Source organism: Gossypium hirsutum, chromosome A05 (genome assembly GCF_007990345.1).
Source record: "Gossypium hirsutum isolate 1008001.06 chromosome A05, Gossypium_hirsutum_v2.1, whole genome shotgun sequence".
Taxonomy (NCBI): Eukaryota; Viridiplantae; Streptophyta; class Magnoliopsida; order Malvales; family Malvaceae; genus Gossypium; species Gossypium hirsutum.
Genome location: NC_053428.1, coordinates 24,489,992 through 24,509,336, shown reverse-complemented (window position 1 = coordinate 24,509,336; position 19,345 = coordinate 24,489,992). Strand labels below are relative to the sequence as shown.

General features: G+C 34.5%; 2 protein-coding genes and 1 long non-coding RNA gene across 4 annotated transcripts; all 3 read left to right on the top strand.

Moving 5' to 3' along the window:
• The first annotated feature begins 739 nt into the window (after positions 1-739).
• On the top strand, positions 740-2,551 carry LOC121229509 (protein psi1). Its single transcript, XM_041114066.1, has 2 exons — positions 740-1,480; positions 1,903-2,551. The coding sequence occupies exons 1-2, from the start codon at positions 1,083-1,085 to the stop codon at positions 2,345-2,347; spliced, it is 843 nt and encodes a 280-aa protein (XP_040970000.1). The 5' UTR covers positions 740-1,082; the 3' UTR covers positions 2,348-2,551.
• Positions 2,552-10,747: 8,196 nt separating this feature from the next.
• LOC121229508 (uncharacterized) lies at positions 10,748-13,645 on the top strand. 2 transcript variants are annotated; one of them, XR_005927292.1, is made up of 7 exons: positions 10,748-10,943; positions 11,143-11,288; positions 11,365-11,985; positions 12,533-12,621; positions 12,762-12,793; positions 13,204-13,335; positions 13,464-13,645. It is a non-coding gene; the product is annotated as an uncharacterized lncRNA (long non-coding RNA). The 2 variants fall into 2 exon arrangements; XR_005927291.1 differs by lacking the exon at positions 13,464-13,645 and having other exon boundaries at positions 13,204-13,456.
• Positions 13,646-14,173: 528 nt separating this feature from the next.
• Positions 14,174-14,908, top strand: LOC121228892 (E3 ubiquitin-protein ligase RNF12-B). The gene has a single exon (XM_041111907.1). It carries the CDS (start codon positions 14,174-14,176, stop codon positions 14,906-14,908), a length of 735 nt encoding a protein of 244 aa, XP_040967841.1.
• The last annotated feature ends 4,437 nt before the right edge of the window (positions 14,909-19,345 follow it).

The following is a 19,345-nucleotide window of genomic DNA, read 5'->3' as shown; positions in this document are numbered from 1 at the left end:
ATCAAATTAGTTAATGTGTATTATAATTAAGTGAATGCTGAGAAAATGAAATGGTTCTGGACTTCGGAAAAGCCCATCACTATATGTAGAGCTGCAGGCACCAGCCAACTCTATTGCTTATTCTCATTATCGCCATTTTGTCCTGCTGATAGATGTTTGAGGGACCCAAAAAAAAAAAGGTTAGCTAAATATATATTTGAAAATTAATTCATAATCATTAAAAGAAATGATGAAGTCTTTCCCATTTGGTCTGACATTTAATGCCTGTAATATAGAAGTAAATGATTTAATTTAATCCTGTTTGATATTGGTTAAAAAATAAGTGAAATTGATAATAGCATGGATGCAAAATTATTTAAATGCTAATATACATAAAAACAACGCCATCTAATCATGAAATTCTATTTTATGAAAATAGAGAGGTTAGTACATTTATTGGTAAATATATAAATTTTACTTGTACTTTTTTGTTAATTTTTTGGCATATAAATTAGTGAAATATTAATTTTTGCTAATTTCTTGCTTGTAAATTGCTGAACTATAAATTTTGAGGTAATGATTTAACGATAATGTCTAATTGTGTTGTTCAATTGGACTAATTTTTTAATTTCCGTAAAGTATAAAAATTGAATTATGATAAATTAAAGTAAAATGATTAATATCTCAATTATATATATATATATATGAATGGAAAGATAATACCCTTAGAAAATAGAGAAAAAATAGTGAAAGAAAATTTAGGTTACTATCTCTTGCTAATAGAAATGTGGTAATGAAAGCCAATGAATATTTGGCTAATTATGTTTTTATTGGCAAACAGTAAATATTTGGGTAATTAGTTAATAGATTAACCATGCATTTTTTATATTATATTTTACTGTTGGAAATGGTAAAAATCTGTCCCCCCTTTGGCTTTTTGCTAACACTCTTTATATAGTTCAATCATTTGAATCTGCCTCCATTTCTAAACCAAGCTTTACAGATTTCCTTTCACATTACAATCATGGCGTCATTGTAAGAAATGCAGATTCGGTTCGCAAACGTGACAGAATTTTTATATCTAGGTAATAGATCAAGCAAACATGCAATGTCCTCCGATTCGCGGCTACGGATACAATGGCCGACATGGATTCCAATCCCGGAGGGGGCATTGTTTCAGGCATCGATACATGGACGCTTTCTTTGCTTCAATCCCTCCGAGAACCCCGAGCAAGAGGAGCCCCCTGCCGAGACCTTCCCGCGTAAACAGCATTCATAATGGAGCAAGTCTGAGAAGCGTGGATCATAGAAACGGATTCCCCGAGAATCTGCCGAGAAACTCCTCGAGCAAGTGGAAGAGTGACCCGACCAGGTATTCTAAGTTAAGCGGGATGGTGAAACCTCCAACGATCGAGAGAAATCTGGAGTGCACGCTTGAAGAGTTGTGCTATGGATGTATGAAGAAGGTGATGATCACGAGAGACGTTCTTACGCTATACGGGTTCGTAATTTTATATTTATCATTTTTTTCAGCTTTACATTTTCTCTGTGATTTCGCATTGTCATATGAAACGAACTTGAAAATTAAATCTCAAATTAATTAGATAATAACTCAAATTAATCTAAAGCTTAAATGATTATAATTTGAATTTATAGTAATTCAACTTAAAAAACTTAAATTTAAAAATATTCAACTTTAAATAATTAAAATGGGAATTAATCCAAATTCAAAATTTAGCTTCAATAAAAATTATCCTCAAGATTTAAACCCTAAATTAAATAATCTAGATTCAATGGATTAAAATCCAACCCGATTCATACAACCTATTAAAATACAAAGGTTTTTAATTTTTTACCCAAAATCCATTTATTATGAATTAACATTATTAAAATCTGAAGCAAAATTGTGAATAAAATGGGCAGGCAAATAATACAAGAAGACGAGATATTATCAGTAAAAGTGAATCCAGGATGGAAGAAAGGGACAAAGGTAACATTCGAAGGAATGGGAAACGAAAGCCCAGGAGCCTACGCTGCCGACGTTACTTTCGTGATTGCCGAGAAACGCCACAGCTTGTTCCGACGAGTCGGCGATGATCTGGAGCTCACTGTTGAAATTCCGTTGGTGAAGGCTCTCACAGGTTGCTCCTTTCCGATACCTTTACTGGGCGGAGGGACGATGAATCTGGAAATTGATGAAATCATTGGGCCTGGCTATCAAAGGGTCATCAAAGGCCAGGGTATGGCCAACAAGAAAGAACCGGGAAGCCGAGGCAACTTGAATGTTTCCTTCCTCGTTAACTTTCCGAAAGACCTTACAAATGAACAACGGACCGCTGCGGTTAGTGTTTTAGGGGATTCTGGTTAATCATCGATCAATGTGTCCTTGTATTTAGAAATCCACAATTTTATTTTCTTGTGAGGTTCTTTTTGTGTTTTCTGCGACAGGAATTTTATCATTTCATCGATATCTGATCCTGTGTTATTCGATACCTACCGCGCACGACGTGTGGTGCCTGAGTTTATGATTGTTATGAATGGTTTTTAATCTAGTTAGTTTATTAACTTGTTTATTTAAAATTGTATTGTATCAATTTGATTTATTTATAATGTAATAATTTGATGTTGCATTGTGATAATTCAGATTATCTGATGTAATAATTTAATACTTGTAATTATTTAGATTTATATTTATACTTTAATTATATTGTGTTTGTTCAACTTTTAAAAAAATTAATTTTTTAAAGTATATATAAATATTTAATATTTTTGAAGACGAGAGAAAAAAGACACCAAAAAGAAAAAATCTTGAGATAAGAAAAAGGAAAAACATTATGGCCGGCTGAAAGATATATCTATAATGGTTGTCATTGTTGTCCAGTTGATTTCTTTTTGAGCTTGTCTATGTTGATATGACCACATCTACTTCGAGATTCTACGTTTTAAAGAATATTATAAGCTAATTTAGCGAATACATAATGTTATTATCATATTTCCGAATGATCGAAAAAAATGTATTTATAAGTTGTTGCTATAGCTCAAATTTGATAAGTTTACCATCCATTGGCTGCCATTATTTTTGGCCATAGCTTTAATTTCCGGGTTTTCAACATTCCTAAAGGATGGTCCATGAGAACCAAGGACAATATCACAATTTCTACCACTACAAATTTATATATCCTTTCCTAACATTCATACATCTCTCTTTCTTTCGGCTTTTTTCAGAAATAATTTAAATAAATTAATTATCCCACTTCCAATACAAGAATGATCCGTTTTGAACAATAAACTTGTCATTGTTGTCATTGACGATACCGGATTGAAATGTAATTATATAAAACGTTCAGGAACTTAATGAAACAATTTTATTTTTTAATTTGATTTATTTGCATATTAAATCAGTCTCTTTTCAAAATTAGATTTAAAAAATCGTAGCAATCATTTATTTTTTTTAACAACTATAAATAAAATTTTTTACTTAAAACTTGAAGTAATAATAATACAAATATTTTCGGGGGTTTTGTTACCTACTTCTCGTAGTGTATCCTTTTTCGGTATCATATATTGGTTCTGATCATAATCAAATATATTAAAATGACTATAAAAATATTTTATTATTTGGAACTATTAAATTTATTATTTACTCCGGCGAAGGTCTGATTTGAATGGACATGTATAAGAAATTAAAAAAAGAAAAGAAAAGGAAATTCAAACCAGGGTTCGGATTGGCCCCGGCAACGAACACCCTTGCAAGCCAGCCTTTTACTTGATGACGTCTTCAAATTGACTTTGGATAATGAATTAGAGTACCCAATTTTCAATCCATTTTTTTAATTTATTTTGTAAAATATTCAACTTACTAAATTTAAATATTTATTAATTTCAGATAAGAATTTTTTAATTTAAAACAGATAATAATAAATAAATGAAATTCGATAATGCAAATATCAAGTCATACCTTATTCTACCCCACAGTTCTTGATATTTCTGTATTTGTTTATATTTTAAAAAATTAACTGAGGACTTATCCATAAATAAGGATAAGAGTTTTGAGTAGGATTATTATGTAATAAGTAAACATGTAATTTACTTAGGTGTAGAATTGTTGAAGAAATAGGAAAAAAATAACAAATAATAGTCGGTGATTTCTGTTTTCTCAATTCCTTATAAAAAATTAAGCCCCCAAATCTATACTATTTGTATTTACACTCTCATACACTAACTGCAATTCTGAGAAACCCCTTAACGATCAAAGAGGTTGCAAGATAGTAGCAATGGCAGCTTCCATTTACTGCATCAAACTGAGGGAAGTAACCAATAATCTTGAAGTACAACAACGTTGTAGTCATATCCCACGTGACTTTTTCAACATAGTTGTGGGGATTCGTTTCGTTTCATCTCTTAACAGGGAAACAACGTTAGGGGATTTCAATGAGTCCGTCACATATCGTCGGGACACCATTTTATAAGACAAAGACGGACCCAACATCCTACTCTCCTTGTTAGAAAGAATGGGTGCACCTCTAGACTACATTCGGACCCTCATTGTTCCTAGTATCTTGTCTTATGCACGGCAGATTTATAGTAACCCCCTTAACTTTACACATAAACTCATTTCCTTCGAAGTGGAAGTAATCATCAAGGTGCCGGTTGATAATGTTGATGATGAGGCTGATGATAATGATGATGAGGTCAATGAGCCGAATGACGACGACAATGATGATGATGGGGATGCATTGAATTTCAAGCCTGCTACATGTTTGTCAGTTCAAGCTTTGAGAAGGTATAAATGGGGTGATGATGAAGACAAGATTGTTTGCCTTTGAAGAAGAGAAGGAGATTGCGTGAGGGTTTGAGCTCAACAAACAAAGAATGTGCTATCTGTCTCAATGAGTTCTTGGAGGGTGACGAGGTTGCCTCTGTTAACATTAATGGGAGACAACATTAATGGCAAACAATACAAAGTGGTGCAAGTTTAGCACCCTAAAGTTGACTTTGAAAAAGTGGCATGGGATAATTTTTTTTTGGTCCTTGAGATAATGGGCTATTTATTGTTTGGTCCTTAAACCTCAACTATAAATAGGCCTTCTCATTTCTCATTTCAATTCATCCCAACCAATCTTTCTCTCTTAGTTTTCTCTCTTCTCCCATTTGAGAATTCTTAAGGAATTCTATTTGTTTGTAATACTTTGGAGATAGTAAAGTTATCATCTGGTGTTAGTGCCCGAGGACATAGGTATAATTTACCGAACCTCGTTAAAACTCTTGTGTTCTTTTTTTTGTCCTATTTTTCTTTCAATATTTGAGGGTATAATAGTAGTATTTAATTGTGCTATTAAATTACTATAGAAGGGATATTCTGACTAAGGAAAGACTTGGTATTTAAGAGATCCTTGTGATCCACGTCTCTTCCCTGGGAATTGAACTTTGTGTGATTTTTTTAGTACAATAATTTACACGCTTCCGACCCTATTGGAACAACAAGTGGTATCAAGAGCCGAAGGTTAATCGTAGTATGCTCTGTGGTTGCAGTTTAAACTGATCTTCCACATCAGAAAAGATTTCCTTAGGTATATTGAAAGATTATGGAGAAAACGGTCGGTGTAGGAGCTTCAGCATCGTCCATGTGGATAAGACCGACAATTGCAAATGCAAGATTGGCCGTGGAGATCTTTGATGGCACGGGCCATTTTGGTATGTGGCAAAGTGAGGTTCTAGATGCCTTTTTTCAGCAGGGTCTAGACATTGCCATTGATGAAGAGAAACCAGATGATGTACAGGAGAAAGATTGGAAGGCGATCAATCAGTTGGCATGTGGCACAATTCGATCATGCCTTTCTCGAGAGCAGAGGTATGCTTTTTCAAAGGAGACTTCTGCAAATAAGTTGTGGGTGGCACTTGAAGAAAAATTTTTGAAGAAAAACAGTCAAAATAAGCTCCACTTGAAGAAAAGACTGTTTCGCTTCACATACGTCCCAAGTACCACAATGAATGATCACATCACCAAATTTAATCAGTTAATCACTGATTTGCTGAATATGGATGAGACATTCAAAGATGAAGATTTGGCTTTGATGCTGTTGGGGTCACTTCCTGAGGAGTTTGAGTTCCTAGAAACTACTCTACTTCATGGCAAGAGTGATATATCTCTGAGCGAAGTCTGTGCGGCCTTATACAGTTATGAACAGAGAAAGAAGGACAAACAGAAAAACTCAATTAGAGATACAGAAGCTTTAGTAGTCCGAGGTCGTTCATACACTCGAAAGAAAACTCAAAAGGGGAGATCAAAGTCAAAGTCCAGACTCGGGAAAGATGAATGTGCTTTTTGTCATGAGAAAGGCCACTGGAAGAAAAATTGTCCAAAGCTGAAGAATAAGGGAAAAGCTGTTGTAGATGCTTGTGTTGCTAAGCATGATACTAGTGACTCTGAACTATCACTGGTTGCATCATCATCGTCGTTCCATTCAGATGAGTGGATATTGGATTCGGGTTGTACCTATCATATGTCCCCTAACCGGGAGTGGTTCTCTGATTTAGTAGAACTAAATGGAGGAGTTGTTTATATGGGCAATGACAATGTCTGTAAAACTGTTGGGATAGGTTCAATCCAATTAAAGAATAAAGATGGATCAACCAGAGTTCTGACTGATGTTCGGTACGTGCCCAGTTTGAAGAAAAATCTCATCTCATTGGGAGCCTTGGAATCCAATGGTTCAGTTGTTACTATGAGAGATGGGGTTTTGAAAGTGACATCTGGCGCACTTGTGATATTGAAGGGCATCAGGAAAAATAACTTGTATTACTACCAAGGTAGTACAGTTATTGGAGCAGTCGCTGCAGCTTCCGGTAACAAAGACTTGGACTCAATGCAGTTGTGGCATATGAAGTTGGGACATGCCAGCGAAAAATCCTTGCAAATTCTGGCAAAGCAAGGATTGTTGAAAGGTGCAAAGGCTTGCAAATTAAAATTTTGCGAGCATTGTGTTCTGAGAAAGCAAAAGAGAGTGAAATTCGGCACTGCTATCCATAATACAAAAGGTATTTTAGAATATGTTCACTCAGATGTATGGGGGCCTTCCAAGACACCTTCATTGGGAGGAAAACACTACTTTGTTACTTTTGTTGATGACTTTTCCAGAAGAGTTTGGGTGTATACCATGAGAACTAAGGATGAAGTGCTTAGAGTTTTTCTTAAATGGAAAACTATGATCGAAAACCAGACTGGCAAGAAAATCAAGCGGCTTAGGACGGACAATGGAGGGGAATATAAAAGTGATCCGTTCTTCGATGTGTGCCAAGAGTATGGTATTGTTCGACACTTCACAGTTAGGGATACACCACAGCAGAATGGATTGGCAGAGCGTATGAATCGAACATTGCTGGAGAAAGTTCAATGTATGTTGTCCAATGCTGGGTTGGGCAAGCAATTTTGGGCTGAGGCAGTGACATACGCTGGCCATCTTGTTAATCGTTTGCCATCATCTGCATTAGAAAGAAAAACTCCTATTGAGGTATGGTCTGGAAAACCGGCTACAGATTATGATTCCTTACATGTGTTTGGAACCACTGCATATTACCATGTGAAGGAGTCAAAGTTAGATCCGAGGGCAAAGAAAGCTCTCTTTATGGGAATCACTTCTGGAGTGAAGGGATTTCGTCTTTGGTGCTTAAGCACAAAGAAAATGATCTGTAGCAGAGATGTTACCTTTGATGAATTTGCCACATTGAAAAAGGTAGCAGATAAAGATATTCAGACGAGCAATACTCCACAGCAGGTGGAGTGTACTCCAAAACAGGTAGAGTTTGAGCAGATGGAGATTTGCCCAGTTAATAAGTCTAATTCTCCAGCCACAATGGAGGAATTAGAGGTTGAAGAGGTTCTGACCCAAGAACCACTAAGTACACCAGAACCAGTTGCAGTTGCAAGGCCACGGAGAGAAATTCGTAAACCTGCTCGATTTACTGATATGGTGGCCTACGCCCTTCCCGTTGTTGATGATATTCCTATCACTTATCAAGAAGCAATGCAAAGCTTAGAAAGTGATAAATGGAAAAGCGCCATGGATGAAGAAATGCAGTCTCTCCGGAAGAACAATACTTGGGAGTTGGCGCAATTACCGAAAGGTAAAAGGGCAATCGGATGCAAGTGGGTATTCGCAAAGAAAAATGGATCTCCTAGCAAGAAGGATATTCGCTACAAGGCAAGATTGGTAGCTAAAGGCTACGCTCAGAAGGAGGGAATTGACTACAATGATGTATTTTCCCCTGTTGTGAAGCATTCCTCCATTAGAATTTTGTTGGCCTTGGTAGCACAGTTGAATTTGGAGCTAGCTCAACTTGATGTTAAGACGGCTTTCTTGCATGGTGAGTTAGAAGAGGAGATCTATATGACTCAGCCAGAAGGATACACAGATGCTGGTGGTAGAAATTGGGTTTGTAAGCTTAACAAATCGCTATATGGATTGAAGCAATCCCCGAGGCAGTGGTACAAGGATTTGATAGCTTTATGAGAAGGCAGAAGTACACAAGAAGCAAATATGACAATTGTGTATATTTGCAGAAGCTGCATGACGGATCTTTCATTTATCTACTCTTGTATGTTGATGATATGTTAATCGCTTCGAAGAGCCAAAATGAGATAGATAAGTTGAAGGCTCAGTTGAATCAAGAGTTCGAGATGAAAGATCTAGGTGAGGCCAAGAAGATTCTCGGCATGGAGATAAGTAGAGATAGACCGAGAGGCAAGCTCTGTTTAAATCAGAAGCAATATCTGAAAAAGGTATTACAATGTTTTGGTGTAAATGAAAACACAAAACATGTAGGTACCCCACTTGCTTCTCATTTGAAACTTAGTGCTCAATTATCTCCGAAGACTGAAGATGAAAGAGAATATATGGCGAAAGTCCCATATGCTAATGCTGTTGGGAGTTTGATGTATGCGATGGTGTGTACGAGGCCTGACATTTCACAAGCTGTTGGAGTTGTGAGCAGGTATATGCATGATCCTGGAAAAGGACATTGGCAAGCTGTGAAATGGATTCTACGGTATCTTCGAAAAACCGTAGATGTTGGTTTAATTTTTGAACAGGATGAAGCACTTGGTCAGTTTGTAGTTGGATATGTTGATTCCGACTTTGCTGGTGATTTAGATAAACGTCGTTCAACTACGGGGTATCTGTTTACTCTTGCGAAAGCCCCAGTGAGTTGGAAGTCTACCTTACAGTCTACAGTAGCTGTGTCTACTACAGAGGCAGAATATATGGCAGTTACAGAAGCTGTTAAGGAGGCTATTTGGCTTAATGGATTGTTGAAAGACTTAGGAGTTGTTCAAAGTCACATAAGTTTATATTGTGACAGTCAGAGCGCTATTCATTTAGCGAAAAATCAAGTCTATCATTCAAGAACCAAGCATATCGACGTAAGATATCACTTTGTGCGGGAAGTCTTTGAAAAAGGAAAAATTCTACTTCAGAAGATTCCGACAGCAGATAATCCCGCAGATATGATGACCAAGGTGGTAAAAACAATCAAGTTTAATCATTGTTTGAACTTGATTAACATCCTGAGAATTTGAGCACCTTCAGGTGTATGGCGCTCGAGAGTGCATTTGTAGGCACTACAAAAGATAGCTTTATCGAATTTGGGGAGTTGAAGGAAGTGTGTGAAGATGTGATTATCCTAATCAAATCTTCAAGGTGGAGATTGTTAACATTAATGGGAGACAACATTAATGGCAAACAATACAAAGTGGTGCAAGTTTAGCACCCTAAAGTTGACTTTGAAAAAGTGGCATGGGATATTTTTTTTTGGTCCTTGAGATAATGGGCTATTTATTGTTTGGTCCTTAAACCTCAACTATAAATAGGCCTTCTCATTTCTCATTTCAATTCATCCCAACCAATCTTTCTCTCTTAGTTTTCTCTCTTCTCCCATTTGAGAATTCTTAAGGAATTCTATTTGTTTGTAATACTTTGGAGATAGTAAAGTTATTATCTGGTGTTAGTGCCCGAGGACGTAGGTATAATTTACCGAACCTCGTTAAAACTCTTGTGTTCTTTTTTTTGTCCTATTTTTCTTTCAATATTTGAGGGTATAATAGTAGTATTTAATTGTGCTATTAAATTACTATAGAAGGGATATTCTGACTAAGGAAAGACTTGGTATTTAAGAGATCCTTGTGATCCACGTCTCTTCCCTGGGAATTGAACTTTGTGTGATTTTTTTAGTACAATAATTTACACGCTTCCGACCCTATTGGAACAACAGCCTCGATATGCACACATGTGTTCCATGATGGTTGCATTGTTAAGTGGTTGAAGACTAGTCACCTATGCCAGTTGTGCCGGTTCCAAATGCCAACTTGATTTAATTTATTTCAATTATCTCATTGAAAGATGTAAATTTTTGCATCTCAATTAGTATCTAATACTATCTAATTGTAAGTTTCATGAATGGATTGAAATAATAATTCTAAATTGCGGTATATCATATATATATATATTTGTAATTTGATAAATGCAACACAATTGAAAATATTTTCATGACTATAGTTAAAGTGAAAAATTATCTCATATTAACTAGTCAAGGTTTTGAGTACATCCTATAAAGTAAGGATTTTGTGATGTGTTTTTTTAGAAGACAAAATTATGAGTACAACTTTTGGGTTTTTAAAGTAGATAATATTTAATATAAAAAAATATTTATTTCATCGTAATGATATTGTATATAAGAATTCATTCTGAACTGAATTATAGAATCGCACCATGCAGTGTTAATCCATCTTCATCAACCTTTATTATAGAATTATAGAATTCCTACATGCCCGCTTCTTCAAGTGAGGGACCATGTTATAAATCTTTGCATCAACATTCTGCTTTCACATCGTAAATTTTGCGCCACAGTATCATCAACTGGACAGCTTATTCTTCCTAAGGCTCTTAAGCTTCTCCCTCTATATACTCTTGGTATAAATATTTCTTTTTGTTAATTTATCTACTTGATATGTATCTCATTCATTTCCACTATCATTATTTTAGTTAATCTTCATCTTCAAACTTTTTCTTCCATTTTGGCAAATCCTGTGGCAGAGACTCAGACATCTTGTCAAGGAAAAATTGAAGTATTTTTCATCTGTTGATATATATTGTCTTTTCCTTTCATCAGCATTAATCAAGAGTAGAGGGTTGCGAAATGATGGCAGAATAGATGACCGTTCCTTCTGGTTCAATTATGTTTCCTCCCTTTCTACTCCTTTGGCAATCCCATTGGTTTATCCCAGGATGTTTGCCATCCACAATGTTGATTCAAAGGTAATAAAATTTCTAGTTGGCTTATGGTCCAAAGTGTTTTAACCATGCCAACAGACAATTTATGCTTGCTGGACAGGATGGGGATGAATCTGTTCTTCTTCCTACAATCCCACTTGTTAAATTTTGGTCTGCGATGAAACAGGAAACCAGCATCCAAGCCTAACCAGGGCAACAACAATTTTTTGTTCATTTGTAACTTGATTTAGTTTCTTTGTAATGTGACTTCAAGTTAATAGGAGTTGTTATTGTTCATTTATGTTTGATGTAATAGCTCATATGTCAGCTTCTTTTGAGTGTAATTTTAGCTAAGCTTTAAGTCATGTATTAGTGGTAGCAGTTAGACATTAGGTAACTGTCTTATTCTATTGTATCACATATACTTTAGCCGGATGAAATAAAAAGTTTCTTTCTACAAGTCTTAAGTCTTTGTTAAAACTTCTTTCAATCTTCATCCGAGTTTATTACTTTGTTACTCTATTTTCAAACAGAACTTCATACTTCATCCAGATTATTTGCTTCTGTTTTCCTCCTTTGCTGTTAAAACCCAACACCACTTTCTAGTGAACATGTCTGTGATGATGGAATCTATCTTCTTGAGAATGGTGAGGATACTTTAATATATTTTGGAAGCTCAGTGGATTCAAGTATCTTGCAACAACTTTTTGGCTTTACCTCAGTTGACGAAGTACCCACTCAGGTACCTTGTTTTACTTCCGTTTTTTTTTAAATCCTCATTAATTCGTTAATTTACTAGAAACAACTTGTTAAGCACCTGAAATTGTATTTCCTGATTTTTCAGGTTTTTGTCTGCTGAAAATAAGCTTAGGATATTTTTTTACACTTTTTTTATTTAAAAATAAATTAAATATTTAAATACTAAACTCAAATGGTCCATTGACCTCATCCGGGTTATGATTTGAAATTGCTATTAAACTACCTGTATGATGAATTTTGTGTGCCACACTGCATGCTGTTTCATTTTCCTTCCATTAATAGTGAGAATTTCTTTGTTATTTATGGAGTATTTGATTTTTGGATTCGATGAGTAGAGTCTTGAAAACTGTTTTGCTTGATGACTGACTAGTATGGCACTCAAATGCGTGACCCTGGATTCAAATGTTAGGATTACGGGGTTAGGTTATCCCCTGTAAATATTGTTCACTTTTAAGCTTTATTCTGTGTCTAGACCCTTTCACTTACCCTGTATAGACATTAACGCTCTTTTGTCAACATTTTATGTTCAGTTTGTGATGCAGCAATTTTCCAATCCTCTATCAAAGAACTTCAATGATGTAGTCAATGTGATTCGCCAACAAAGATGCTCCTACCTTCGGTATGATAAATGGTGGTTTCTTTAGTGTTATTTTACTCCAAAAAGAACAGTTTCTGTTCCATTCCCTTCATAGCCAAATTGAACACCATTTCGCTGTTTAATACAATTTTATCTTTACATTCTTTCATTTTCTGTTGCAGCTTCACATTATGCAAGAAGGGGGATCCGTCAGGTAAGTGCATTGAACTTCCTTCTCACGCAAAACTATGATATGGTTAAATAAATTATCCTAGTCAGCTGAGCCACTGGTGTAGTGGCAAAAATCCAGGGTTCAAATCCTGGAGACCATTCCCCCACCACCTCCTTATAAAAGTATTAAATATATCCTATGTAGAATATTTTGATCAAAATAGCCATGGATTCTTCCAACATGCGTCATATAAACTTTTCTCAACTATGTAATTGAGAGCAGAGACTAGGTTGTTTAATTCTTGTCCGAGAGTTTTTGCCTTGTTTTTTTTTTTACGACAATGAAGCAAATTGCTTCTATGGTTGTAGGTTTCTAATAATCATTTCTATTTTGGAAGAAAAGAAAAGCAAATATATTAGGGGATTCTCATGATAGAATTACTACATTTTCAGGAATGTTGTTCGTATCTTGCATGGTAGAAGACAAAATGCAAATGGGCCATCTTATGTGGAGTTTCTTGTACATATTCATCGGCAAATCCAAATGAAAATGTCTTGATAAGTTTCAAGCTTCCTCAACAACAGGTATTCAATTTTGATTTGGGATTTTGCATGAAGAAGAATCCGAGTGGCCTCCTACTCGGAGTTTCTTGTACATATATTGTGCGGCGATTGGAGGGAAAGTTTTACAGAATGTTTTATGCATTTTACAGTTGGCTTCATGATGGCACTTGGAGATCAAAAGCTGCACACAAACATTGTAATTTCATATCTTATATCAATTATTTATTTCCTGAAACCCCAATTTTGATCTAAACAAACGTTCTTAATTGTACCCAACTTTGGCGGTGAGGTACTTGAATTACTAAAATGCAATTATTCTCGGCTTTTGCTACTTACTTCTTCTAGTCTTTCTGATAATGAATTATCCATATTTTAAATTGACTTTGGATAAGGAATCAGGGTACCCAAATTTCAATCCATTTTTTTATTTATGTTTTAAAAAATTAACTTACTAAATTTAAATATTTAATCAATTCGAATATTTATTAATTTCAAGTTGATTATAATTTTTTTAATTTAAAATAGATAATAATAAATAAATGAAATTTGATAATGAAAATATTCAATCATATCTTATCCTATCCTGTGGTCCTTAATATCTCTACATTTGTTTATATTTTAAAATTTTAATTAAGAACTTATCCATAAAAAAGGATAAGAGTTTGAGTAGGATTATAATGTAATAAGTAAACATGCAATTTACCTATTTGGTGTAGAATTGTAGAAGAAATAGGAAAAAAATTAAGCCCCTATAAAAAAACTAATCCCCTAACTTTATATCATTTGTATTTACACTCTCAACATCAATTGTGATTCTGAGAAACCCCTCAACGATCAAAAAGGTTGCAAGACAGTAGCAATGGAGGCTTCCATTTACCCTATGAAGCTAAGGGAAGTAACCAATAACCTTGAAGTACAACAACGTTATAGTCATATCCCATATGACTTTTTCAACATAGTTGTGGGTATTCGTTTCGTTTCATCTCTTAACAAGGGAACAACGTTAGGAAGTTTAAATGAGTCCGTCATATATCGTCGGGACACCATTTTATCCGATAAAGACGGTCCCAACATCCTACTCTCCTTGTTAGAAAGAACGGGTGCACCTCTAGACTACATTCAGACCCTCATCCTTCCTGGTATCTTGTCTTATGCATGGCAGATACATAGTAACCCCCTTAACTTTGCACGTAAACTCATTTCCTTTGAAGTGGAAGTAATCATCAAGGTGCCGATTGATGATGATGATGATGAGGTCGATGAGCCGAATGACAACGAAGATGATGATGGTGATGGTGATGGTGAGGACACATTGAATTTCAAGCCTGTTACATGTTTGTCGGTTCAAGCTTTGAGAAGGTATAAATGGGGTGATGATGAAGAACAAGATAGCCTACCTTTGAAGAAGATGAGGAGATTACGTGAGGGTTTGAACTCAATGAGCAAAGAATGTGCTATCTGTCTCGATGAGTTCTCGGAGGGTGACGAGGTTGCCTCGATGCCATGCACACATGTGTTCTATGATGGTTGCATTGTTAAGTTGTTGAAGAACAATCACTTGTACCCGTTGTGCCGATTCCAGATGCCAGCTTGATTCTATTTTTTTCTTTTATTATCTTGACGAAAGATGTTGTTAAATATGACTCCTATTTTCAGTCAAATTTGAGAAATAATATTTCAGTTAAACTTTGTTTACTTGTTTCAATCAAACACTGATTAGTTTAGATTATTTTATTATTATTTGACTTATGAATTTAGCCTATAAATAGGCTCTTTTACAACCTTAGAATACATACCCATTAGAGATTAGAACTCATAACACATTTAGAGAATTTTGTGTTTACGTTTTGAGGGTTCTTTGTTTTCGGGTTTTCGGGATTTAGTTTTTATCTCTATCTTTTATACTTTTCGTTCTTTTGCCATTATAGTAAAATTATCTTTGCCCGTGGTTTTTTATCTTCTTTGGAGGAGTTTTTCCACGTTAAATTTGTGTGTTTAATTTCTCAATTTTTCTGCTATTTTTCTTGTTCGTTGTTTAATCAGGTTGATCCTCACAAGTAGTATCAGAGCCAGGTTCAATTTTCATAGATCAGCCCGTTTAGAGATGGCAGTAACAAGGTTTGAAATTGAGAAGTTCGATGGTGAGACAAATTTCAATCTGTGGCAAGTTCGGATGATGCCAATTCTAGTTCAATCAGGTTTGAAAAAGGTTGTTATTGAGAAAAAGCCTGAGAATCTAAATAAAACAGAGTGGAAAAAGCTTGATGAAAAGGCTTTGTCTGCAATCCAGTTTTGCCTTACGAATACGGTATTGCAGGAGGTATTGATAGAGAAAACCTCATCCGCCTTGTGGAAAATGTTAGAAACTCTTTATACGACTAAGTTTTTGGCTAACCGTTTAGTGTTGAAACAACGTCTATTTACGTTTCGCATGAATGAAGTTAAGGTTCTTAGAGATCATATTAGTCAATTCATTACTCTTTTAAATGATTTAAAGAATGTTGAGGTTCATATTGATGATGAAGATCAGGCTATGCTATTATTGTGCTCTTTACCTTTTTCATACAAGTCTTTCAGGTAGGCCCTGATTTATGGCAGAGACAAACTCTCGTTCGAAGATGTGAAGGGTCATTTGTTGAGTAGAGACAAACTCGAAAATGAGTTTGGTTTGGATAGCAAGGCAGATAGACAACCTTCCGTTTTGGTAGCATCAAAGAAACAAGACAAAAGGTGTCACTATTGTAAAAAGTTAGGTCACGTCAAAGCAAATTGTTATAAACTGCGAAATAAAAGAGCTGCTGAGAGTAACGAGGAAGATGTAGCTGGTGTTAATTTGGCCGATGAAAGCGGTGATGATATCTTATTAGTGTCAACTAGCGATAACTCCAAGCTCACGTTTGAGTGAATCCTAGATTCAGGATGTTCTTTCCACATGTGTCCCAATAGAGAATGGTTCCCCACATACAGTTCAGTTGAAGGGGGAGTTGTGCACATGAGAAACGATTCATCTAGTAAGGTAATTGGTATTGGTACTGTTAAAATTAAGATGCACGATGGGACGATTAGGACACTCTCAGATGTCAGGTATGTACCTGATTTACAAAAGAATCTCATCTCCTTGAGTATTTTAGACTTGAAAGGATGCAGAATCAACATCGAGTTGAGCGGCATTAAAGTATCTTGTGGAGCTCTCGTTTTGTTAAAAGGAAAAAGAACTGACAGTCTTTATATTCTGGAAGGTTCTACAGTGACCAGTGAAATCGGACGTCCCTCATCTATTACGGAGTTGAAGTCAACTTGTTTGGAGCGGAGGCAACTTGGTTATAGGAGGGAAAAAGGTATGACAGTTTCGTTGAAGAGAGGTTCTCTTTTGGATGCAGGTTTTGAAAAGTTAGGGCACTGTGTTCGTGAAAATCAGACCCGGATTAGTTTTGTTTTGGCAGTGTACAAGTCGAAGGCTAGAAGTCTTCCAGTTTCTAAGCACAAATTCGACTCAGTTAATTCCCTGCATAGTTCAAGATAGGCTCGTGGCAAGCTTTGGCAAAGATGGCGTTGTGGAAATATGAGTCAAGGTGGAGATTTGTTAAATATGACTCCTATTTTTAGTCAAATTTGAGAAATAATATTTCAGTTAAACTCTGTTTACTTATTTCAATCAAACACTGATTAGTTTAGATTATTTTATTATTATTTGACTTATGAATTTAGCCTATAAATAGGCTCTTTTACAACCTCAGAATACATACCCATTAGAGATTAGAACTCATAACATATTTAGAGAATTTTGTGTTTACGTTTTGAGGGTTCTTTGTTTTCGGGTTTTCAGGATTTAATTTTTATCTCCATCTTTTGTACTCTTCGTTCTTTTGTCATTATAGTAAAATTATCTTTGCCTGTGGTTTTTTATCATCTTTGGAGGAGTTTTTCCACGTTAAATTTGTGTGTTTAATTTCTCAATTTTTCCGCTATTTTTCTTGTTCGTTGTTTAATCGGGTCGATCCTAACAAATGTAAATTTTTACATCTTAGTTAGTATCTAATACTATCTAATTGTAAGTTTCATGAATGGATTTAAATAACAAGTTTATGAGAAAGGAGCAAATATGACTCCTATGCTTACAGGTTTCTTACTGTCGGAATAATTGATAAATAAAAAAATGCAATTATTTTAAGTAATTGTTACTAATGATATGGTTTATTACAAAAATAGGTTAATCAAATAAATTGTTTGCAAATTCACGAGAATGGCAAAACATAATTACATTTTGTTTAGCCCTGCACTATTCTGGAGCTATCTGCACACATTTAATGCCAAAATCTCAGCATATCAATGCCACTCTGCTCCACAATTACAATTATAAGCGACTTATCAATGAAGTGTTCTTAAGGTTGAGATTTTCGATTTTAAATGTTTGGATTCGAATTTCATTATATAAAAATTTATATATAGATTAATTAATTATTTGAGTTGAGTTTAAATAGTATTAAATTATACAATATTTATAATGATTGATTCAGATTAAAATTGTTGATATAATAGTTGCATGAAACAGTTGTGTTTCCTACCACCACAATTGATATTCAAAATTTAATTTTGAGTTTAAGCAATGAAGAATGTGAAATCAATAGTAATAAAAATTCCTAATATATTAATGATTTGTAGTTGTAATTTTGAGTTTTAGTTTTTTTTTTTAATTTTGTGTTGATAAAATGGATATTGTTGTATGGTTTGTAGATATTATTTAGTAAAGTTTAAAGAAAAAAATTAACTTTTCAAATAAAAAAAATGTACAGCCATATCTTTAGTAATTTCATCCAATGGTATTTAATATTTCTACATTTCTTTATGTGTTAAAAAATTAATTAACAATTTATCCATAAATAAGGATAAGAGTTTGAGTAGGATTATAATGTAATAAGTAAACATACAATTTACCCAACACTTAATTGGTGTAGAATTGTAGAAGAAAAAAAGAAAAACAAACAAATAATAGTCGGTGATTTCAGTTTTTCCAAATATTTATAAAAATTATGACCTTACAAATGAACAACGGGACGCTGTGGTTAGTGTTCTAAGGGTTCTGGTTAATCATTGATCAATGTGTGTGTTTGTATCTAGAAATTCAGAATTTTATTTACTTGTGGAGGTTCTTTTTGTGTTTTCTGCGACAAGAATTCTACTGTTTCATTGTTTAGATATCTGATTCTGTGTTATTCAAAACCTACCATGCATGATTTTACGTGCAGGTGTCCGAGTTCATGATTATTATGAGTGTTTTTTAGTCTAGTTAATTCAGTTATTTGTTTGCTTAAGATTGTATTGTATCAATTTTTAATCTGTTTATAATGTAAAGATTTGATGTTGCATTGTGATAATTCAGATTATCCGATGTAATAGTTTGATGCTTAAATTACTTAGACTTGTATTTATATTTAATTGTATTGTGCTTGTTCCACTTTAAAAGAAAATTGATTTTTTTAGGGTAAATGTAACAATTTAATATTTTGAGAGGATGATAGAAGAAAGGACACCAAAAAGAAATAACCCTAATATAAGGAAAAGGAAAAGCATTATGGCCGGCTAAAAGATATATCTATAATTGTCGCCTTTGTTGTCCAGTTGTTAACTTCCTTTTGAACTTGTCTATGTTAATATGATCACATCTACTTCGAGCTACAACACTTTACAGGATATTATAGGTTAATTAATAAAAAACCAAAATGTTATTATCATATTTCTGAATAATCTTGTCTTCACCACTCAATATAAAAAATGATATAAGTTGTTCTATAGCTCAAATTTGATAAGTTTACCATCCATTGGCTGCCATTATTTTTGGCCACAGCTTTAATTGGCCTCTGAATTTGTGGGTTTTCAACATTCCTAAAGTCCATGAGAACCAAGGACAATATCACAATTTTTACCACTCCAAATTTAGATATCCTTTCCTAACATACATACATCTCTCTTTCTTTCAAAAGACCTTTCCATAATCAATAATCACAAGGCTTTTTTTTTTGTCACATTTTGA

What these genes read in the sequence shown, in the direction of transcription:
- LOC121229509 (XM_041114066.1), top strand. Translation starts at nt 1,083, where the DNA reads ATGCAATGTCCTCCGATTCGCGGCTACGGATACAATGGCCGACATGGA. An exon ending in GACGTTCTTACGCTATACGG is followed by an intron (nt 1,481 to 1,902) that starts GTTCGTAATTTT and finishes TAAAATGGGCAG; the next exon opens with GCAAATAATACAAGAAGACG.
- LOC121228892 (XM_041111907.1), top strand. Translation starts at nt 14,174, where the DNA reads ATGGAGGCTTCCATTTACCCTATGAAGCTAAGGGAAGTAACCAATAAC.